Source organism: Strigops habroptila, chromosome 3 (genome assembly GCF_004027225.2).
Source record: "Strigops habroptila isolate Jane chromosome 3, bStrHab1.2.pri, whole genome shotgun sequence".
NCBI classification, from domain to species: domain Eukaryota; kingdom Metazoa; phylum Chordata; class Aves; order Psittaciformes; family Psittacidae; genus Strigops; species Strigops habroptila.
In genome coordinates this window covers 59507721-59532016 of record NC_044279.2, presented here as the reverse complement: position 1 = coordinate 59532016, position 24296 = coordinate 59507721, and the positions used below count along the sequence as shown (strand labels likewise).

Below are 24296 nucleotides of genomic sequence, written 5' to 3'. Positions count from 1 at the left end.
ATACTCTTCAGGGTGGTGTTTTACTACTGGTATTCTACAAAAACTGCTGTTTCCACCCCAAAGACTGCTTTATTTTCTATTACCATATGGTATTTTTTTGCTGTCTTGGAACTGGACCAAGTTGTGTTGTAACAACTTATCCCACTTTTTCTTTACTTTTATGAACCCTTTGACCATGCTATCAGACTGCTGTCACAGGCTCGTGGTGAAGTATTACAGAAGTACTTTAGAAATGTCCTACCTAGGAGCTTCAGAAAGTGGGAGAGTCTGTGGGGGCACCATTCCTTGTGATGTGTTTCTGCAGTGTGCTGATTGCTGGATAATTTCAGAAGCCTTTCTTGGTTTTCATTAATGGGCTTTTGTGTCTTCTGCTAAGATGCTTCCTTCCACTGTTGTGCCATTGACATGTCCTACTGACTAACTTTTATTCCAGATTTTAAGCCATGTAAGCATGGGATTTAATGAAATTCTGTGTGCTGTAAGATGGACTTTAGACTTACCTTACCATTTCCTGATTTCCAACAAGGGTCACAGCTGACATCAGCAAGAAGAGAATAAGGAAAGATCAGAGGTCCGGGACATCAGTATTTAGTACCCACTACATACTAATAGTGCAAAGAACAGGGCAATGCATATTAAAGCCTCAATTACTACACTTTTACTGCAGCAGTTAAATTACCCAGATGACATGTATTTTTAGCTGAAATACAATGTAAATTGTGACCACAATGATTTTAAATATATTTGGGGTTTGCCTTTTTTGTGAAAGTGAATTTTAATAGAAGTTCTTTTTTGTTCCCAGAAACCTGAACAGACACTTTGTTAAAAAGCTTCAGCTTTGGAACATGCAACTTCAGAGACTGGAGTATGAGGATTTAGATAAAAGCAGATGTGGGACCCTTTGCAGTTGAATGTTTTGTTGGAAAGCAGAACTGCACTATATATCTTGCCTGAAAAAGAAGACATGGATCTTCTTAACGATTGAATGACTCCTCTTATGGTAGTGGTTTTCTGAAGAATGTATTATATATGGTGCAAACAAAAAAACCCAAAACTGTATTTTGTATACAGCAGATGTCAGATTTCAGGTTTAGTATTGGCAAATGAATTTCATCTTTTCCTATAAAAGAGATTTCTTACAGTTCTGATGGTTCATCTTTCTTTGTGCTATACATTTATCCCAGCATAGAACATAGCAGTGCTCAAGTATGACAGCTTCTGGAATTACAAACAGAGATGGTAAGGGATGTGGGAGAAGGACTATGTGTGTTCTACCAGGTCTAGTAAAAATGGTGGGGATGACTTCTGCGAGATACTTGTCATGATTATTAGCTTTTTAACATATTCTCTTGCTGTACACAATAACATAAAGTAGATACATGCCTAAATATCTCAGGCTAAAAATTTATTTCCATATCCCAAAAAAGAAGAAACTAAAAAGATATAATGTAAACTTTTTACAAATGATCCAGTGATTTAGGTTCATTTCCAAATGTAGCATAGCATGGGTAGCAGCAGGAGTCTACTTCCCTAATTCTGCTTGTGAGAATTACTTATCCTATAACAATCATATAGACGCTGTTCTTCTCCATGGAGTGAGATAGTCATATCCAGAGGTCAACGAGTTCCCACTATCTCCCATACCTGTTTTAGGATGAAAAGAATTACCATCTGCAAATGTATTTTTCGCTCCAAATGCCATATAGGGAGACTAGGCAATGAGCAGAGACATAAGCAATCAAGTATCTGCTATCTAATCCTGGGTGAGGCAAGTTCTGTGTTTAGTATCTAAGCCCCTTTCAGGCATTCACACTGAAACTAGACACCTAACCATCTTTTTGTTTCTGAATACTAAAAGCCAAAATTTGTAAATGGGACTAAACAATGTAGGTGCCTCATTCCTAGTTTAGTCCCGTCTTGTTTGCAGAGAGGATAAAATGCAACTGGTAGGTTTGCTGGCTTAGAAATAAGTGAAGATTTTCTGGGCAACACACAAGAATAGTCTAAATTGTCCAATGTCGTCCTAGAGGGTGAAAATTCAATACAACACAGATAAAACCAAAGAAAACCATTTCTTCCAGCTCCACACCCACAGACACACATGCAAAATCCACAGTATAATTGTAATTTATAACACAAGTGCGTCTATGTGTTTGGTAGAATTTAAATAGTAATACAAATAGTCTAGTTTAGGATATTTAGGATGAAACTCTTCTACACTTAGAGGATGTGGAAATCTTACTTTGTTCTTGAGAGGCTCGAAAAGCCCTCCAATATTGAAAGAATAGCTCTCAGGTTTTTGTGTGGTTTTGAAGCAAGAAAAAGACTGTAATCCAAACCATATGTGTTTGGTTGCCAATGTGACTGATTTTTTTTTTTTTTTTTTTTAAACGACTTTTATCAGACAGAAGAAATAAAACTGGAGATCTGAAAAGTTATATTGTGTGTAGCATCTAAGCTGCAACTTTGCACACAGATTCAGCCAAGATCAAGAGCTACCAAGACAGATTATAGCATTGTATTCGATGCCTCTGACTCCCCCATTGCACCACTTCAAAGCAGTTGTCCATCAAAGATCAGAAGTTTTGTAAATCCCTGTTCAAGTCCTGTGGCTTTATACACCTTTTATAGCGATAAACTCTGACGTCTGGGATTTTCTCGTAGTTCCCTATATAGAGTCCTTTTCTACACTAGGTTGCTCTGCTGAAATTTTGCTGTATATATTTTCCACAACAGTTTTCTCCATAGAAACCAGGAATAATAACTTTCAAAAAAAGCTGTGGAAAATATTTCAAATAATACTAAGCTTCTATGGCTTCCCCCCTCCAAGCTTAATCACAGTAAATATTTAAAAAGGACACTGAAGTTATTCAAAGACCTGGCTACGTTTTCCATTACATTAAAAAAATAAAATAAAATAAAATGGAGTCTTTGCTACTTAATTAACATTTTCTTGGTAGATCCATGGTTTTTTTTGATAAAATATGTAATGTGCAATTAAAACAAATACAACAAAAATTTCTTTTTTTTTTAAATAGGGTTGTAAGTGTACATAAAATTAAACTTGAAGCTGTGTCACTATGTTATTTTTATATGATGGCATGAGTTCTGACACTGTACTGTGGGGGTTCTGTCACTGTGACAAATGTGTAAGTGAAATAAAGACTTGATAGACCATAAATTACATTATTTACTCTGAACATTTTTTATATTGTTACATCAGCATAAAGCCCTGGTATTTATACCAGGGTGGGTTTAAAGTAAGTAATGGAATTTATCCCCACTTGCTTAGCACAATATGCATGAGATGTTTTCTCCAAAACAGCTACTGTAGTGTCAACAGTACAAACAAAATAACCTGCATGCATGGGTGAAATGGTGGTCATTTCAGCTCTTCACCTAAGAAATGGGAGCGACTTGGAGCCTGCATGCAGCTACCTGAGTTTGGCTAATGAGTAGTAGCTTATTATGGTCCAGTGAGTTGACTGCTAGTGTTAGTGTGCCGTAATACGCATGGAGAGCGAGATCTATGGACTGCTCTGCAATATGGAATATGGCAAACCGAGCTGTTGTCAGCTGAAACCAGAATACCTTGCTACATGAACACTGTCCAGAATGCAGATACCCTTCCCTCCCTGTTTAGTGAGTTACATAAACCAAGACAATTCAAGCGGAGAGTGCTCAGCTGGGAGCGATGGCAAATTAGTCTGTACTCGCAGTGGCTGTCGGGTCATTTTCCTCACATCGGTGAGTCCGCATTTATTAAAACCTTTTCCCACTCCTGCTATTCCTGCACCACTTAGGTCCCTTTGGGTTTGAGAAGGTCATGCTCATGGACGCCCAACACAGCGTGGGAATCATTGCTAGCTGGGACATGGGTTTCACCTGCCTCGGAGCGAGGAGCCAAAACTCAGCCGTTCCGCTAAGATCCGCTTAGAATTTGTTGCACACCCTCCGCCCACACCCCCACCCCCCCCACCCCACCCCCCCCATCCATCATGTAAATCAGCTTCTGTATTGAAGCTGCCCATCCGCCACGGTCACGTCCGCACGCTCCCCCATCCCGCGGGACACCCTCCCCCGTCGCCGCCACGGGTGAGTGCCCGGGCCATGGCCGGGTGGCTGTGCTGGCGGGGGTGGCGCATCCCCCGCCGCTGCCGGGGCCGGGCCCCGCTTTGGTTCCGCACCGGTGGCACCGCAGCGCCACGCCGGGGTAGCTCCGCGCGCTGGAGGGGTCGGTAGCAGAGCGCTGGTCCTGGCAAGCTCACCAGTGGGAAAAGCGGTGGCATGTCGTACATACCTGGGACTCGGCTTACGGGTTTTAACATTCACTTACGTGTCCAAACGTACCCTGAAACGTCCTGAATTCCCGTTATTGCTATGTTGTGGTGGGGTTTGGTTGGTTTTGCTGTTGTTTTGGTTTGGTTCCTTGTTTGCCTTTTTCGTTGGGCTTCTTGTTTTGTTGTTTTTTTCTCTTTCCCCTGGCAAATTGAAAAGCCCAGATTAAAAAAGAAAATAAAAAAAAAAAAATGAGAATAGAGCAGAACGTGTTCTGACATTGTAAGGCTTTTTGTTTTTCTTAATACTTTTGAAAAGGCATTTCAAAACAGTTTAGCTTGTCATGTAGAGGAATGAAAGCACGTCAATGTAGAAACAGCGAAATGAAACATGCTGGTTGCTTCCACGTTCAGTTCACCTTTTTTTTTTTTGTTTGTTTTTGTTTTTCCTTCCTGTTTACATAACTTGGTAGAAATGACCGAGCAGAATGACAGTGAAGCAAATTTGCCTGTTTTGGTAAAGAAAATTGTGACCATAAATGCTGCTCACTTCTGTCTGAAATTACATGTATTCTCAGAAATATCGCGTGACAATGGTATTTTAGATGATGGTTATAAGGATTAAAGATTTTATTTTGTGCCTTCTCTAATGAAACATATAGCAGAGCTCAGAAGCTTTCAATCCACAATCTTTTTCCTAAAACATTGTACTTTAATACATGAAAGGGAAGTAAAAAAAAAAAAAAGAAAGAAAAAAAAAGTGAGTGCAATAAAAGATTTCAGGTGCTGTGAAGGACTGCTAAGGACTGTCTCAGTGTAATGGTGTGTTGTTTCAAGCCAATGGGAGATAACGAAAGGCGCTAATTTTCTCTAGATCTGAAGTTTCTGCTTTCTTATCCCTACAGTCATCAGGTAAGAAACATCGGAGAAGAAGGAGCAAGCTGGGTTTGTCAAGATTTTGGTGAGTCCTGCCAGTGTTTGGCCTCAGTCATCCAACTACATTCTCAGCTCAGAGCTCACTGTAATCCGTTTTGTGGCATGAAAACATCTTTGACCTCAATCCATTGGACACCATTTGCTCTCTAGTGATGTAGTTGCAACCTTGGGATTCTGCAAGCTTTAAGCAAATTCCGTCCCAAGGGCCTCCAGCTCTGGTACTTAAGGGCTAAACAGCTCTGCTGGTTTTGCAGCCAAAAAATATTATCCCATGTAAATAAGGGCTATTGTATTGAAAACTATATTCCTGGTATGAGCATCAAATTAGTTTGGAATTTTATTGCAGGTTTTAAAAAATGTGCTCCGAAGGAAGTAGATCTGTGTGATCAAAAAGTGGGATTTGTCTGTGTTTTACGCAGAAGAGTCTGGAGGGATCTAGGGTAAAGTAAAATATCTGAGTAGGCTTATTTTTCTCTTCTGCTCAAGATGATGGAAGACATGCAAAATGATGTTGTCAAATTTGAGTTATCCAAGATTAATTCAAAGGAAATCAAAAGCTGAATCTCCACAAGCCTTCCAAAAGTTAGACTACCTTGTCTAAATCAATTACTTTGGAATAGCCATGTGCTAATAGTCTATGCGTTGTAATGCAGCATTTTGGAATCTTACTACTCCAGTGAGGAAAAAAATGAAAATAAAAGCAAGCAGAAGAAATCCCAGAGGACTGTAGCTTCAGGAGGCGAAAAATGGGTGCTTTTTGCTTGCCTGTCTCTTCCCAGTTTCCTGCCCCCTTCAGCATATGAAAAAGACAAGAAGAGTTTTTGCACTTTGGAAACTCGATAGGAGGCAGCAGCTGATCTTCCCATCACCAGCCTAAAAATAATCCACTCCAGGGCTTGGAGCGGCTTCACTAAGTGGAGGAAAATTCTGCCATCGGGATGATATTGATCACATAGCACAACCGAGACAATTGGGGTTGGTATTTTGGTTTTGTGTTTACAAAGGTAAGCTACAGAGTTTGATCTAACATTCAGCAACCAAACGGGGCATGCGATGACCCTCCCCCATTATCTCCTACTAACCACCTCCTCCTCCTTCCCTTTATATTTGTGGGACGGGGCTGCTCCTCGTTCTTTCCTGGGATTACAACTCCAATCTCTTTTCCCTTTTCCTTTTCCATTTGCAGGCATTCTCAGCCTTTACCGTCCCCTCCTGCTGGTGTTTTATTTGCCGCTGTTCACAGGGTTACATTTCTTTTTTTAAGCTGTCCTGTCTTGGCATGTGAAGTTGAAGGTTTTACAGCAGGCAGGGTAGCATGCTGATGTTGGAAATTGCATTCTGTTAAGCAGCTTACCGAAGAGGAAAAAAGCAAAGTATTAGATGTGTGAGACCACTGCAGATGTTTGTGTGAAATGCTTTTCAGCGCTGCTAGCCTGTTTAATGCCACTACTGTTGTGATTTTCTGTGTGTTTGGAGCCTGATCCAAAATCCTGCCAAAGTCAATGAGATTCTTTGCATTGACTTCAATAAGGTTTGGATCGGGCTGCTGGTATGCAGCAGTCAGTGACAAGTAATTTGCAGGTAATTCATCACCTTGAGGCCCAAGGTAGCAAGAGAGCTGGATCTATCTACGATAGGTGGTCACAGCTTAAATAGGAATAAAAAGGAAAATGATATTTTGTACAGGATCATTTTTTATAAAATAGATTTTAAAGGGGCAGCACTTTTTGCCTTTACCTTAGCAGAACTCTGCAAAAAATGCATAGACTACAGATCACATAGATTGCATTAGGTCTGGTGCTTTTAGAAAAGTAAGAACAAATAGATTTATATCTAGAAAGGAAAAAGATTCAGAGCACTAACCTAAAATCTGTGGCAAAACTCAGTGAGGCCTTCCACTGTGCTTATCCAAACCTTCATCATTTGTCCATAATTAAATTTTTCTCTGTGAAATTCAAGAAGACAAACTATTGCTTTTGTAATTACTTGATTATTCAGAAGATATGAACTACCTACTTTTGTACATGTACATATATACATGTATATATGCATATATGGACTTTATATGTAAGACACCCCCCAAAAAAATTCTGAACTGATACCCAAATATGCTCTGTAAACTGATGTATTTTAAATTAATAAGTGCAGCTATTAATTTCTTTTTAATATAGGCAACAGAACTACTGAAATAAGTGTTTTTCAAAATGTTCTTATTTCCCCCAAACAAGGTCCACCTGAGGAGTATATTTATACTCTTTTCTTTATAGTCATAAATATCTTGGAAAGCATGCCGAACAGAGTGATAATCCAGGTAAGATGAAACTCTTGAATATGAAGACTTTTAAGTCCACTTTAAAAGACCATAAGGTAATCAAAATGTCTTTAATTGGAATTCTTAGAGTTTTGCACTAGGTGAGGATGTTCTCATAATTTTAATGGAAATTTAAATTCTCAACCATTTTCCAATTGTCTTCCTCAAAATTGCTTGTGGAAAATATATCTCAGGAACTGGCTTAGTGCCTTGAGAATCCCCACTTATACTTATTAACATGAGACTTGTGTTTAGATTCAATGCTACGTCATATTCATGTTTACAAATCTGTCCTATTTTTTCTTCCCAAAACCTTTTTCTTATTTACAGTATTTATTCCTGACTCTCTTTTGTACTGTTTTCTGTTTATTATATTATGACTATATCTATACGCCTTAGCACCCACCCAGAAAGTCTCAACTTTGCCACTGATGGGGATTTTAGCATGAAAATTTAAATGCTCAAAGGACATAAGCTTTTTTAGCTATTTCATTGCAGGGTGAACTGCTGTTCAGATGATTCACATCCTCATTAAAGTAAACCAACAGGGAATCAGATTCCCAAATTATGTACAGGGGAGCTGAAACTTGCCTTCCACTGGCACCATCATGGGCTCATCATCCTAATTTTTCTTTCGATTCCCCTCCTCTGTGAAGTTTTGCTTGTGGCTTTAGCTTGTAGTTGACTACTCAGCAAAGGCCATTTTCAAAACGAGAAAGAACAAAAAACACCTCTGAAAATTTCTGTCCAGTTCTACAGTTTCTAAGTTAAAGTGAGCAATTTGCCAATAACTTCGAAGGACAAAGGCCTTTCAGCTTACAAGTGTTAAAATAAAAAATTACCTGGCACTTGACACCCCTGTTGGGATGCTGAATGTAGCTGGTACCCTCAGATAGCACGTGCTTGTTACCAGATGATCTCTATCACATCACTGCATTTATCCTGACTGAAATGCTAGATTAAACCTAGTATGCTTGGCAATATTCCTACTACAGTCAATAGCAAAGCAAATATAATGTGAGGAGCTAGCTCTGGTGTAATAACCCCAGCGTAATTTAGTGGTCTACTATATTCCACAGAAAGGGAAACTCTCTCAGAAAGCCATTTTTTGTAACCACTATGAATAATGTCATCTTCTTAAATGAGTATTTGAGAATCTCACCCCTTACTCTGAAAGGGTGCAGCTATGTGATGAGAAATAGCGGTCAATAACTTCAGATAACCAAAAAATATCAAAACAACTTGCTACCCTTTCCTCTGTTCTCTCCTGAATATTCATGTTTGGGTTATGCAACTTATTGTTTTAATGTGGCAGTCAGAGTGCTCCCATGTTTTGCAGGCATCGCTGTTCACTAGACAAAGCCATCTGCCTGTAAAGAAGCCTTCATCTCCAAAGATTCCAATTTGAACATAAGCTTAGAGAAAAAGTCTTGGCTACCCACATGAAAAGAAGAGGCCTTTGCTTTCCAGTGACTGTCCCTTCCTTTGGGACCCATAGATAAAAATTTGCTAAAAAAACTAGTGGAAATTTCTCTGCTATTATGCCCTATGGCTCATGGGCCCTGGAGATAGTTCTGCATGAACCAACTTTGGAACTGAAGTGTGGCGGCTGCAACAACTCAGCACCAGTGTTAAGCTTGCTCTGAGCACGGCTTCTTATCTTGGGAACAGCACCATGGTGATCAAGACCACAAATTCTGAGGCTGAACTAATATTTGCGTGGCTCTTCACTTGACGGCATAGCCTACAGTGAAGCAGGCAGCTGCCTACAGCAGTAGACTGCTGGGGATGATAAAACCATCTGGCTTTGCTGTTTAATTCACCTGTGTATAGTTCCAGGAAGCCCCGCTTTGTGCTTCTGCCAGCGTTACCAAGGAAGGTGTCTTGGCAGGTGTAGGAGGCCGACTGCTGCTATAAAATGTGATAACGTCTCTGAATTACAGCAATAACTGCTTTTATTTCTTCAATCCCTTCACAAGAGAAGTCTCTTTAAATTTTTCCTCGTGTGGCTCTGCAGCCCAGTTTCTCCTCTTTGCTCTTTCCCTATATACGTACTGGGGTCTAAAAAGTCTGTCTCCTCATCTTTAGTAAGAAGATCGCCTTTGGCTACACTGTGGGAAATCTTGAGTCAGCTCTGTATTCTGACTCGCTTAGGACCGATTCAAAGTTCCTCAGCATGGCTACTCATTACAGGGCTAGCCTGTTTAGTGTGGTCAGCATTCCATCTTTGGCAATGATCAACCACTGGTGCTCAGGAAAAATAGAAAAAGTTGTCAGTGCATTTAATTACGTATTTGCACAATGCTCAGCTCTGAGTGAAACAAACAGCACTTCCTCACATAGGCAAGGTACCTGTATTCACCTCTCTACAGATCTAGTTCTGACTGAAGCCCAGCATTGCCTTACTGGAAGAGTTAAAGCCAATGGAAGAATAGTTTAATTACTAGTAAGACAACCAAATTTGGTCAGTGATCAGTCATAAAAGTGTTCCATCTTCCCATCCATCTGCAGTCAGAGTTAGACTCTCAAATTAGTCTGAAGCTTTTGAGCATGCTACTTGCTCTGTTGGCAGCCGTAAGAATGCGTACATCTGTAGCTACACTGAGCTTTGCAAGCATGGGATATGGGCACGAGAAACTTTGCCATTATATTATCAAATTTTCCTTTGAAGAAGACTGGTGATTACACTGTTTCCTTGGATGAGCAATTGAATCTGGAAACCTGTCATGGTCCAACTCCTGTTAACTTTGGTGGAGCTGCACAAGCATTGTTTAGAATGGCCCATACTGTCTAGAGAAATCAAGGACTTGTTCTTCTGCCTTAGGGGCTTTTATTTCTCTCCTTTGGAAATCAACACAGTGTGTTAAACCTTGAGGCCAATGAAAATGAGGCATTCCCTGATGCAGCAGAAAGTAATGGCTAATTTCAGCTTCAAACTAAATGAGAAGTCTCTCGCATGGACTGTAAATGCAAAGTATCCTCCCTTACATCTCAGTAAAATTTCATCCAGTATATGGGAAAAACTGTGGAGGGTGTATTGGATCTGCCTCTGCACCAGAAATGGATGGGAAGGGAATGATGAAGTGTGTCTGTGAGTCAGACTGGACATATAATTATTTCTTAGGGCTCTAAAGTACTGCAGTGTATTTTCATACACCACTCTTGAACATACAGAGAACTACTAGCAGCTTGTCTGTGTAAACAGTAGAAGGTGTCTATGGAAGTTGACATACATCAACAGATGCAGAATAAGATTCCTCTGCTTTCAGTCACAGTTCATTTCTAGCACACTGGTGATGGACAAATGGATGGAAGAAAGGAGGGGAGCAAGGATCACTGGGCTATTAATGCTTCTACAGTTCTTATCTCTTCTATTCCCTATCAGTGCTATCCCATATTAGATGTGTCCCCTGAAGTGGGTGCTGCTGAAAAGGGAAGTTGTACCTGGTGAGCATTTTAGGAGGCTAAATTGTAAGCTGCATTGGGTCAACCAATACCATGACACTGATCAGAATGTTTTGATAAATTTGAAACCTGTGAAGGTTTAATGAACGTGGTCACTGGATGTTCTGAATAATGAAGAAGTGTTCTTTGATTTAAAAACTTGAGAATTTATTGCCAATTAGCCTATCTCATTTCACTGGCAATGCAATCTTTTTGATTTTCTGTTTTATTGGGTTTTGGGTTGTTTTTTTTTTTTTACAAACTAACCAACCTAGGCTCTTTGATTTTCTCTCTCATTTTAAGAGAAGATAATTAAATTCTACCTCATTTTTGAAATAAACCTGTAGCAAAAGTACTGTGGATAGAGTGCTTATACCTACTCTTGAAAACTATCATTAGTAAGATGAGCGCTGTTTCTATGCATCAGTATTAACAAGACCAGATTCTTTCCCCAGCCCTGCCAATGTGCTAAGGGCAGTTGGTTTTAAGACTGTTGCTGGACATACTCCATCACCTCCATCACAAAACTAGGCACAGCACAGATTCTTGTGAAGATTCAGATGTGATTCTTGAAAGATGTATTTTTCTTTAGAGCTGTATAGTTTTAATCCTTTCTCCCAGATTTATTTTTGACCAGAAGCCAAAAGCCACAGTGGAAGTCAATGATTCAGTGCTCATTTGAACCCAGGAACCTCCTGCCTTTCGGTACCAATGCAACCACTAGACCATAGTATCTTATGCTGTCTCAGAAAAGAGTCCTTTTTCTGGGAAAGGGAGGAAAATTCCCAGCAGAACTCCCTTGGACTTCTGACCTTCGATAAAAATGAAGAAACAACACTTTTGATTTTCAAGAGATTTACATTACCATTATGTTTCTCTTAAAGGAGACATGTCAAGCTTTTACAGATTAAAAACAAACAATCTCTGTGTATTTTTTTTTTAAGTTTTATATTTGTTTTGCTAATAACTCCTCAGTCTATTCAGACAGAATGCATAGTAACAGAATGTTTCTTTTTCGTTACTAGTTATATGCACTTATGAGTATATTTTTATAGAAAAATAAAATGATAGAATGATAGTGGTCATACCACTCTGTTCATTCTAGAGAATGGTCCAACGTCTCCATTAAACTGTGTTCTACTGAAGATTGAGTGGGTTGCCCGTCAGCTTTTGCACCACAGTAAGTACATGCATGCATTTTTGCAGGATGTGGTCCACCATACAACTCTCGGTTATGCTTAACTTCTGGCAAATCTCAGACCATAAATTGCTATTATGTTTGGAAAAGGGACTGACTGCATTTATCACATTCTTTTTGATGAAACTGCTTTACAAATTTCACTGATGATTTCAATATGGATTATGCTTTTCAGATCCAGCAAAAAGCCAATTAAAAGCAAAAAGTGGGTTTAGCAGACATTCAAATAGCCTTTTTGAATTCTGTATTCTTTTGAAGATCTACGTTTCTTCTCTTTCTATGGGAGTATTTGAGTGGTTTATGCTTACCTTGTTATGCTACCTTGTTTAAACAGCAAGGCTCATCGATAAACTGAACTATTTGAGGAATGAAGGAGAGCCTTTTTCTCCTCAATCAAGTATCTTTTTTTTTTAACTGTGTTCATGCATTTTTTGCATGTCTATGTTGTTCCTATTCCACAAAACTCATTAATGCCAATGTTGTTGCAGAAAGATGCATTCACCAAAATATACATATACTTTGCTGAATCAAAGATATTCTTTCCATTTTTGTATGTAAAATATAGGGAATAAAAAAAAGGTGAGCAAATGAGTTTACACGACATATTGTACAGCACTATGTTGCTATGTGTAAGTCTTCGGCAAAGAAATCAGCAAGGAAACATTTTGGTTGCAATCTTGTTTCATCTTCTTATAAAGAAAAATGAAAAAATAAACGATGCAGAGGTTGTTAAAAGCCAGAAGCTGGACATAACTCTGGGTCATTCGATGGCCCACACTCTGCAAGCATGAACACATGAGCTTATCTCGGTGCACAAAGATAATCTCCTAAGAAATCATAGAAGCCAGAGAACTGCTTAGATGAGACTAAGCACATGCATAAGGATTTGCAGGATCAAGCACTGCTGATTTACTGGCTATGCAATCTTCATTACAACCCACTTTGATTAAGAGTTTGGCAATTATCCATCATGACTAGTGTACGTGACCATTTTTCTATGGCACAATGAAGAAATACAAAATATCAGTGAATGCAAAGCTGCTAAATCACAAATATTAAAGGTTCAGAACTTGCACTGAGAATCTAGTGCAAAAAATTGTATAAACAGAGATGTTGCACAGAGAATGTTAGCTCATCAAAGAAGCAGTTACACACAGGAGTCAGCTTATGTGTATTTGAGTTTTCTTGAGACACATGGAAATACATTTTTTTCAAAACTTACTTGCTCTTTTTCTATATTCTCATAGAGCATTTACAGCATTACATTTGTGCATATAATGAACACTAGAAGACATAGCATACTGTATTTAATAAGTAGTACTTATAATAAAGAATAAACAAAAATAACTAAATACAAATAATATTAATACAAATACAGCCTTCATTCTAATGTACTTATACTCAACAGAGCTCAAAAGGATTTTCAAAATACAACTGAATTATTCTGTATAGGTTGTTCAATGTGCTCCTTCTGTATCTATTTTATTGATTTTGTGTTTAGCTAAAGGGAATGCTAGCAGTCTTGGTAGTTAACTATTCTTTCTTTTTTGTAGTAATCAATCAGACCTTCTGGAAGCAATGAGGCTCGCATTTTGTGGTAACGACAATGCTTCAGCCTATAACATCAGTGCTGGTGTCCTGAGAAATGTCTGCTTCGTGGATGCCCTCAACTTGGTTCCTCATGTCTTCTTGCTATTTATCACCTTCCCAATTTTGTTCATTGGTGAGTTATTCAATGGAGCTGTGCAATCCTACAATGCTTAGGCATGTATTTATACTCAGTTATGTTTATATGTGCTTGGAGGCCTGCGGTGCAAACCATTGGATGCTTTGTATTTATTAATTTTAAAAAAGAAGAGACAGAATGGCTTGACCCAGAGGACATGATGCCAACCAGCTTGAAATATTGGGCATCTTAGATACAAATCTGAACTAAGCAGCATGAAAAGATGGATAAAAACCGGAAGAAACAGATCCAAATGCTTTGAAACTTCTCTCTGGAGAAGTTTTATTCAAATTTGAAATTGGCAACTTGCAACCTTTGCTATTATTAGATATTAGAAGACTTAGGGCAGTGGGTCTGAATTTTCTTCAAGTTATGTGAATTTCAGAGAATATCCAAAACATGCAACTTGGATCTAAGGCTAGGAGAAGTGTAGGAAACTTTTAAAACAGAATTATTTCTTATTTTACTAATTTTTTTTCTTATTTTACCAATATTTGTAAACATAAGTAGAGCAAAAGAGATAATCTTTTTCCACAGGAGTGAAGATATAAATCTGTCTTGAAGAATTTAGGACAGTGCAGTGGTTCTAACTCACATATTCTTGTAAAAAGCCCCATCTAAACTAGAATTCTAATTAGACTTTTTCTCTGTAGTTGTCTGTTTATGCCAGTTATTTGCAGTGATGAAACAGATACAATTTAATTATTTTTAAGAGCTGTCAAACTGTGGCATTCTAACTGATCGTAGGAGATAGAGACCTGAATAACCATCAATAGGCAATACATATTATTACTGCATGAGAAATGGCATGTCATTTCTTCCATGTTGCCTTTCTGGTGTCATGTATATACATGCTAATACATTTCTTCCGTGAGGAAGATTTTAATTTGGGACTGTATTTGAACTAGAGATTTAAAGACTTCCATTATGCAAAAAGACTCTGAAGTGATTGAATAATAGCCTACAGGAACCTGTGGGCTAAGACACACAGTACCTACCAGTCAAGGATAACAAGATCCAGTGACTGAAAACTAATTAAATCGTTAAGCAAGTGAATAAGAAACAAGTTCTAACAAAAAAAGTAACCAAAGACTGGGAAAAACCCCTAAGGGTTATGGAGAACTCTCTCCAACAGTGCTGGATCTTTACATCAGTGCTGGCTCTTTCTTTGAGATGAGATGCAAGTCACCCTTGAATTACAGGGGCTTTCTGCAGAAGTGTTTGATGGAAATGCACTGCAAAGTCTGAGGGCAGAGATAATCTTTTACAACATTCTGTGTTATGCATTGAGTGGTAGCAGGATGCTTTAAATTTCTTACAGGTATTAGCCAATTAATTTTGAAAGAGTATTGCAGCCACTAAAAATTCCATCTATTGTCCAACAATGTTAGGAAAAAAACCCATAATAGCTTAAATTGTGTGTTATGTATGTATGTATGTATGTATTTGTTTTCTATTTTGTACCTTAATTATCAGGACAAATAGTTGCTGAACAGAGCATTAAAAGCCAACTGGAGTCCACACTATTGACTGACTCCAAAATTGAAAATTGATGATGAACCATGTTTATGCAGATGCAAAGAGGAAATAAAAATGAAAAACAGCTTACAAGAGACAAAGATAGGACCAAGGTCAAAGAAAGCCACATTAGATTAGTAAAATCTTAGGAAGCTAGAAAATGCTTGAGATAGATATGGAAAAGAGAGAACATTTTGTTCCTGCAGTACTTTGCATATTAAACAACGATGAAGTAGTAAAATCCTGACAGTTTCCAAGAATTAATAAACCTGCATTCCGGTTTAGGTATTTCTGAGCCACTCGATGAGCTTCTAGGCATGGTAAGATGTTGCATCCTTGCGTATCGAAAGCATATCATGGATTTTAAACTCAGCTGGGTTTTTTACCTTTTCTTAATTTTTTTTTTTTTTTTTACTTCCCCTGAATGTGCTGTTCTTGGGATTCTCTATGGGCTTTGGGAATTCTGTCAGGGAATTCCAGGAGCTGCCTTACAGTAAGAAGCACATGTACAGCCATTTAGGCTGGCTGAATTAGGACAGCCCTCTACCAGGGTGGGAAGGAAATAAGGCTGAAGCAACACACAGGACAAGACTCGCTGTCATGAGTCTAACTCCTAGGCAGTCCTCAGCTCCCCCCAGCGCTGTCATTTCCCTCAGTTCCTCAGTGCCCTGCTTCTTTCCAGGTTGCTGGCCTCAGACAGGATCTTGCCTGAAAAGGATAGGTGCCATCTGAGGTGATGACATGGAAATAAGCTTCAAGATTAATTTGTTGATTGAATCAGCTGAGTGCTGGTGCTGTGCTGGGAGCTTTAATGTGCCAGGAATGCACAGGGCAAGAAGGCTGGGCGATGCCTGAGGAGCAGAGACTGAGAAATTGCCATTCAGCATCCCCTGAGACAGTGCCTGAAACAGAGATAATAAATGTTATTCGTTTGAAGTAAATGTATTTCTTTGAGGCCTCATTGGCCATATCAGTTGTAATCTTTGCCCAGTCTTGTCTGTGGCTGGGAAAGACACTGTGACGCCATGAATTAAGATCCGTCAGTTCCTGTTGTGCGAGGGCAAGACTCTCAGATGTTTATTTTGGTTTTCTCATCTTTGTTCTTGGCCAGGGACTTCTTATCTTTGATCGCAGTTGTGGGAAGGCTGTTGTCCCATTGTTTATAGGGTTAGATTGAAATTATGGAGGTCTACATGGCAACTCAGACACCTCTCGTCATCTTGTTAGTAACAATAGTCTTGTAGTGTTTTTGTATTAATTGTATACTAGTAAGTAAGACCTATGGATTAGAGTAGGACAGGTCACTCGTGGTCTGGCTTTGTGATAACTTTCCTCTTTCATTACGGTTATGTCCTAGGCTGGGGAAGCCAAAGCTCCAAAGTCCAGATTCACCACAATACCTGGCTGCACTTCCCTGGACACAACCTGCGGTGGATCCTGACGTTCACCCTCCTGTTTGTACATGTGTGTGAAATAGCAGAGGGCATAGTTTCCGATACGTAAGTGATGCTGTTTGATGGATAGCCAAAGCAATTGCATTCATTAATGTATAGTGATAATGTGTGATGGGCTGGCTAGTAAGGCATAAGGAGTTTTTCCTCCAAAAGATGGGGCATCATTTCATGAACTGTCAGGATTTTAATGGGATGAAGGTCAGTGAAATGGTTGTTCTTAGCACTTTGTTATTCTTCTCTCAAGCTATAATGTCAAGTAAATATTGACAAAATTTTAAAAATTCGCACGGAAAAGATCTTTTTATCTCTAGGATAAAAATCTATTTAATTTTTATCATATTTTTCCTTTTAAATGTATTAGCAGAACACCTAGGAATGTAACAATGCTACATTGAAAAAATACATCAAAATCACTAATTCATACCTTATTCATTTTCAGACAAATGAAATCTCGCCATCTGCATCTCTTTCTACCAGCTATAATGGGATTTGTGGCTGCCACTGTATCCATAGTCTATTACCATAACATTGAAACATCTAACTTCCCAAAGCTACTGTTGGGTAAGTCTGATCCTGGTATTTATGTACAAAACCTTACAAAACTCAGCAGTTTACCCAAAGTCAGCTTGGGTATATTGAAATATGAAATGTGTGAGACTATTAAAAGAGAGAGGAATAATTCTCCGCTCTTTGAATTAGTATTATTATATGAGTTACTGCACCTTTTATAAGGTATGCAATGAAGAATATTTTTAAAAATTATTGCAAAAGGAAAAAGATCATATGCCTATTGTATTTCTAGCATGAGCTTTTAGGTATTTTTTAACACTGCTCGTTATTTTGAGGCAAAAACTTGTTTTATTTTGAAAGGGCTATTTCAAAAGACCACTTATAATAGTTAGCTGATCACAAACCATCCTGTGCAGAGGGCTCTTGTTTCTCAGAATCCTTTGCAGTTGCTTCTGAGATTACCCACTCTTCTTCTGAGTTAACTGTCTTAGTCAGGAGATGGTCAGAAGAATCTGACTAGCATAGCAGGATAATGTTTCATACAACTATACTATCCAAATTACGTATAACTCAACAACCTTAATGAGCCATTGACAGATACAAGCCATGTTGCAGAATATAATTAAACTTTATGAACTCTTTTTCAAAATGAGGACATTTCCATATGCTTATCTGGGATGCACCCTATTTTTTCAAAGATGGAATATGATATTTGTCAAGTTAAGTGACTTTTACTTAATTTTAATAGCAATGTTCACCTTCAAATTATCTTCAGTGGACTTTTGTAATCGTGTGAAGACCCACCATTGTGGATCTCTTTGCAGGGTGTCATCACCTCAGATGGCACCAGGAAAGAGAACAATGACTTGGGTAAAGGAAGCACAAAGCAAATTTCTTGAATCTGAGTTCCTGACTTTGGCGGAGATCACACATTGCCAGCCTTCAGGCTGGTGATATAGAGGGTCACCATGCCTGTATTGCACTAAGCCATGGAATAATTCTGTTTGAGAGAGCTAATACTTCTGCAGCACAAGTGCGGTTATTTATTTATGCATGTGCACTTTTTTTACAGCTCTCTTTCTTTACTGGATAATGGCCTTTGTCACCAAAACGATCAAGCTTGTCAGATACTGCCAGGACGGTGTGCCTTTTTCTCAGCTGCGTTTCTGCATCACTGGAATTATGGTCATTCTCTATGGGCTGCTGATGGCTGTGGAGATCAATGTCATTCGAGTTAGAGTATGTGGTTTCTTCACCACAATATGAAAAAAAATAGCTGTAGTATCTTGGGGATAAAGTTGGGTCTTTAGTTCCAGTAACTGGCTTGTGTCAAGTTTAGCTTAGCTATAAATGTCTGGTTAATTCTATAGAAATCAACGGGACCTGACATCTTTTTAACATATATGTCCTTCATGCGTCCCCTAGGCATGGTATGTGTGTGTGCCTATGTATACATATACACACAGAGAGTACATACTTATTTGTATAGATATACATGCGTATTTGTGCATGTAGGAGTATATGCATAAATGGAATCTATACAGTATGCTATGTTAATGAAGGTATACTATATATGTAGTGAATGTATAACTTAGCATATGTTCTTACCCATGATGATTTAAAATACAATTATCTCTCAAGAATCTTTTTTTGTTGTTTTTGTTGTACTGGTAGGCTATAGAGCTGTGTACACATTCCATATTGCTCAATTTCTTGCCAGTTCTGCTGTCAAAATGGAAATGCTCTTATTTACATGCACATTTATATTTAAATTCAAGGCATGATTACCTTTAAATGCTGATTTTACACCGTAGTTGTATTATGCATGATTTTTACTAACAATTGTTATTAATAAGATCATTCCTGAACACAGGCTGTCTATTTTGTCTTCTCCAGAGGTATGTTTTTTTCATGAACCCTCAGAAAGTAAAGCCCCCAGAGGATCTACAGGACTTGGGGGTGAGGTTTCTGCAGCCATTTGTCAACTTGCTCTCAAAAGCGACTTACTGGTGGATGAATACTCTTATTATATCTGCTCACAAGAAACCCGTGGACCTGAAGGCAATCGGAAAGCTTCCAATTGCAATGAGAGCACTGACAAACTACGTTTGTCTTAAAGAAGCGTATGAGGAACAAAAGGTAACCAAAGATGTTCATTTCACTGTTTGGCCTTAGAAACTATAATGTCACTTTGAATTTTTTCTGCTTCTATGAAATCCTAATTTTAAGAATCTTTAACTTGGGACTGTTTGTTCTAAGGTGAAACTTAGGTTAGGAAATTCCAATCCAATGGGTACTGTTTGGTTTTAAGTGACTTTATAGCAAGGGAGAGTTGCCAGATTGAGAGCAACTGAAAACTAAAACTGTAACAGGCTTGCTAGCTTTCATTTTAAAAGTGAAAGCACTGTTTAAATCTTAGCCTCTTATGGCAGCACCTTAAATTAGAAGACATTCTGTCCATAGTTTCAGCTGGAAACAGTCATCTTCACTTTTTTCTTCAGAAAGAAATAACCAAAACCACACATCAAAAATAGCCAAAACACTGGTGCCTTAGCAGCATTTTAGTCACCGATACAAAACAGAGCACCATACAGTCTGCTATGAAGAAAATTAACTCCATCCCAGCCAGACACAATGCAAAAACCATGGTGGGCAAACTCACTGGCTAGGGCAGGAGTTTCCAGAAAAGCTTTTGAATGCATTTAGGCAAAATTCTGGTGTTTTATTTGTGCTTCAGGCTGGTGATTCCTGCCAAAGAAAGAAAGATTTTGTTTTGCAGAAAGGAGGAAGGATTTGACAGCCTGCATCCCTGATTTTTATATACATATCCATTCTCAAGCATAAACAGAGAGAATACAAGCACTTTGGAAAATGTAGCACAGAGGACAAAAGCATACGGATCCTGTTCCTGCACACACCAGAGAAACACATGTTTCTACACAGTATATGGTTTAGAACTGCAACGCGAAGGAAAGCCGGGAGGAGCAGCTGTCTGCTCACAGCAACTGATGGAGCTGCAGGCTCCTTTCTGTGCCCTCTGAAATGAAACCATAATCAGTACAATTATTTCTATTTTAATAGATTTAGGTTGCTTCTCTTTCCTTTTGTAGTTGATGCTTAGAGACCAAGAACCTTCACTTTAAGCAGAAAACTACTGAGTAATTGGAACTGAGCTATTCATAGCAAGAAGTGCATCTCTTAGCCCAACTCCTTAAAGAAGCATTTGATGCCTAAATTCTACTTAAAGAAACCAAAGTGTCTTAGGCACCTACATACCCTAAGGATCTGAGTCTCTGTGCTCATTCTTAATGACAGTCATGACAACTGGGTGCAAGCATTTGTCTGTAGCTCATTTACAGGCACTGTGTGTGCCTGCACAAATATGTGGTTCAGATGCCAAAAGGCAAGTTAAGTGTGCTATTGCTCACGTGCATGAACGCACTTTCAGTGTGTAGTTTCCCTTGGTGTGCATCATGCACATATGAAGACTTGCATATGTACCCATGCAGTTACATGCACCTACGTTTATAAAGCTGGCTTACATCAGATATTTTGGTTTCTGTTGTTGTTTAAAGTCTTGAGATTAACACAGCCTCTAGCACATTTGTGGCAATGTTCAAAAACAGGCTGTAACCCTAAAGTAAACTGATACTTCACAGATAAAGTAAACCAAAGAACTAAAGCCAATGCAAAGAGGCAGGCAGTGAAAGTCACTGCAGTTCAATCCCAACAGAGAAATATGTTGGCTTGTGCATGGATGGGTCAGAACACAACCACAGAATTAGGAAAATTCTTCAGGTTGAAGCATGCTCTGCGATCTGGATGAGTTGATATGTCACTGCCTCTGCTGCTGGGGTATATTTTACACTAATCTTTTGCAGTTGGTGAGGGGAGCCCCCCAGAATACTCTGGATTAAGTGGGGTTACCCCTACCTGTGCCTGGTGAGAGCTGATCTCAGCTGTGCTCCATGGCCCTGCAGAAAGAAAGCTTCTGTTCCTTTCCAAAGCCGCCTTATCATGCCTTGATGAAAGACACTGAACATGACCATGAATATTCTGTATTGTAAAATGACTTTGAGATGACTCACATGGCATTGCCTTGCTATCCCTTTTGCATGCTACAAAAATTGAAACCGGTTGAGGTTCTCTACCAACTAGTAGCATGAGTGAAATGAGTCAGGCTGAATTTTGATGACTGTTTTCTCAAAATCACTGTTTTCCAAACCTTTGTCCCAAGCATACATGAATGTAAACTAGAGGGTCTAAGATTAAATTTTTATGGCTGCTATATTCTGCAAAAATAGCATATTGCCACTTGCATAACTATGAAGCCTGTTCAACCTTTGCTGTTTTCTTTGATGAAATCCATATCCAGCTATTTAAACAGGATTTTTCTGGCTCCTGCCATTTGAAGGTTTGCCCACTGACACCAGACCTAAGCTAACACTTCTCAAAGTCAAATCTGAATTCACTATTCTGTTCTAGGTTTTTTTACATTTTCACATTTTCATCAAGCATGTCTTAGCATTATGAATACATTCACTACTCAAAATCCTTTAGTTATAAGCAATTTTTTTCAAAGCATCAAGTACTACCACTTCTATAATTTATAGACGTTTAAATGCAGTTATTAGTAACTTATTGTAATATTAAGTAATATAAAACAATGCAATACGATGCTAAATAACTGGTGATCAACATTCTAATTGACTATTAGTCTGGTAGTCACTACTGCAAAAGGCATTCCAATTCTTACTGTAAGATGTAGATCGTTACTGGTTTTATACATAGTTTGTGCTTGAAATGTGTAAAAGAACATAGCATATGTTCTTTCATATTTGAAGATACTATAAAACTACAGGTAAAACAAGCTCTTTTCATAATTAAGCTTACTTAAATGTGTTTTCCTGATAAGTTAACTTAGCTCCAAACCCATTAGGCAACAAATTCAGAGCCTTTTGTCTGGGAAACTCGCATGTGCTCTTTCCCTCATCAGAAGAAGCAGTTTTATTCTTAGCACTTTCTGAAATGTTAGCTCTGATTTGCCCCTATGTTGCTTATTTCTCAACCTTCCTGGCATTGGGTGTGACCAGCCTGGCCTAAACTCTAGAAGTCAGTAAGCAGCGATCTGGCCCTTCTGTACACTCGTACATTTCTGGCACCATGCACATATTCTATCTCACTGCTGAAGCGGCACAAAAGGGAAAAATGAGAAAAAAAAAAAAGACATGAGGCAGCCCAGCAGGGTACAGGCATACTGGCTTTTCTTTGGTTAATTTGTGGGGAGAGGGAGTTGTTATTACTGGGCTATACTTAAAATGTCTTGGTGAACAGTCAAGAGGGCTTGGCTTGGGTTACAACTTGCAGGCATATGTGCTACTTGAAAAATGACAGATGCTTTTTTAAAGTGTCAAAAGCTGCTGCCTGGAGCACAAGGAAGCACTTTGCAGACCATGGGTCTGTTCAGTAAAACTCTTTCTTCTACAGATTAAGAGAACCTCAGAAGTATCAGAATTCCTCTGACTAGATAAAGGATAACTGCTGGTTGGTGTTTTAGGGCAAGAGTTGTGATACTGCATCAATTCACAGAACTGAAGGCTTTCTAACCTTGATTTAATCTTACCTCCCAATGTAGCCTGCTACTTTCATCTTTTTGAGCACAGTAATTAGAGATCACCTGATGTCTATCTTCCTGGAAGGCATGCAAGAGAGAAAAAAGACCAGATAAATTAAACTAAGCTATATTCTGCAAGTGTCTGTGCATGTTTTTTTTCCATCAGTCCCTTTGTCATGTCAGAAGCCTTTACTGGATCAAGTGATTTCACATCTACTATGAAAGCCAAGATTACCCCTGTGAGCAAGGGGTGGAAAGGTCAGACCTTTTTCTAAGTGCACATGTGACAAGGAGCAATGGCTACACAACAGTTTGATTAATCTGTGTTTGCATTCCTGTGTTCACAGGTTCAGAAAAGTGGTAGGACTTAGAAGTGAGAAACCGCAGTCACCAAGAGGAGTCAGAATTTGAATTTGCAGTGAAGAATGTCTGAAATCTGTTGATACCTACAACATGTTTGCTACCACACCTGCCCAAAACACCCTTTAGGAACCATTTGGGCATGAAATGGAAGTTGCCAGGGAGGCCTCTTCTTGGTGCATTGATACCTGTTTCTCTGTTTTCCAGAAAAAGGTAGCGGACCAGCCCAATCGGAGTCCCTCGATATGGTTAGCCATGTATAGTGCTTTTGGACGACCAATTCTTCTCAGCAGCACGTTCCGTTACTTGGCCGACTTGCTGGGTTTTGCTGGGCCATTATGCATTTCTGGCATTGTACAGGGCTTCCAGAATACAACCAATAATACAAATACAACAGAAAAGGTAACCTGACAACATGCATTGAAAGACTTTGTTTGGTAGTAGTTCTAGATTCATATGAGGTATTTAATTTGTCTGGCTGCATGCTTTTGTATGTCTATGATATCATGATTGTATTATTTCATTGTTTCTTTCAAGTTGAGTGGGGAGTTTTGCGACAGACAGTCAAGTTATGAACCTGAATAGTGGAAGTCTTTGGTATGAATGCAGCACAGGTAGTGGAGGCTTCCCCCAATTGCCCAGCTATCTGCCTCTTGATGGAGTCATACCAGAAGTTCTAGAGAGAATGAACAGCTTTTCTGCTCCTCTTCTAATGTGCCTCTTCATTTCAGTCAGGACACCTGGTGGTGATGCCTCAGCGATGCATTCAGCAAGGAGGAGCCTGTGAATTTTGCTTAATTTCTGTGCATCTGTCCATTTGTAGTTCATTGGCAGGTTTGAGCTCTCAGAAATCTGTTTTCCACCAGCAAGTTGACTGCAGTTGCTCCCCATTTATGACTGGTTATACTGCTCATTGCTGAAATGCATTGGCACATGTGAAAATTTGAA

The 24296-nt window shown here is 38.9% G+C and overlaps 1 protein-coding gene across 5 annotated transcripts in view; it reads left to right on the top strand.

Annotated features, from left to right (window-relative positions):
- Positions 1-6117: 6117 nt before the first annotated feature.
- ABCC9 (ATP binding cassette subfamily C member 9) overlaps positions 6118-24296 on the top strand; it is a 71858-nt gene continuing 53679 nt past the window's right edge. For 2 of the 5 annotated variants that reach the window (XM_030480028.1, XM_030480026.1), the window contains exons 1-8: positions 6118-6217; positions 12074-12148; positions 13720-13889; positions 16768-16909; positions 17304-17425; positions 18447-18613; positions 19271-19513; positions 23556-23750. In XM_030480028.1, the coding sequence (XP_030335888.1) occupies positions 13745-13889; positions 16768-16909; positions 17304-17425; positions 18447-18613; positions 19271-19513; positions 23556-23750 (1014 nt within the window). In that variant the 5' untranslated portion in view covers positions 6118-6217; positions 12074-12148; positions 13720-13744. The remainder of the gene's footprint in view (positions 6218-12073; positions 12149-13719; positions 13890-16767; positions 16910-17303; positions 17426-18446; positions 18614-19270; positions 19514-23555; positions 23751-24296) is intronic. The other 3 variants (XM_030480027.1, XM_030480024.1, XM_030480025.1) reach the window with 2 other exon arrangements.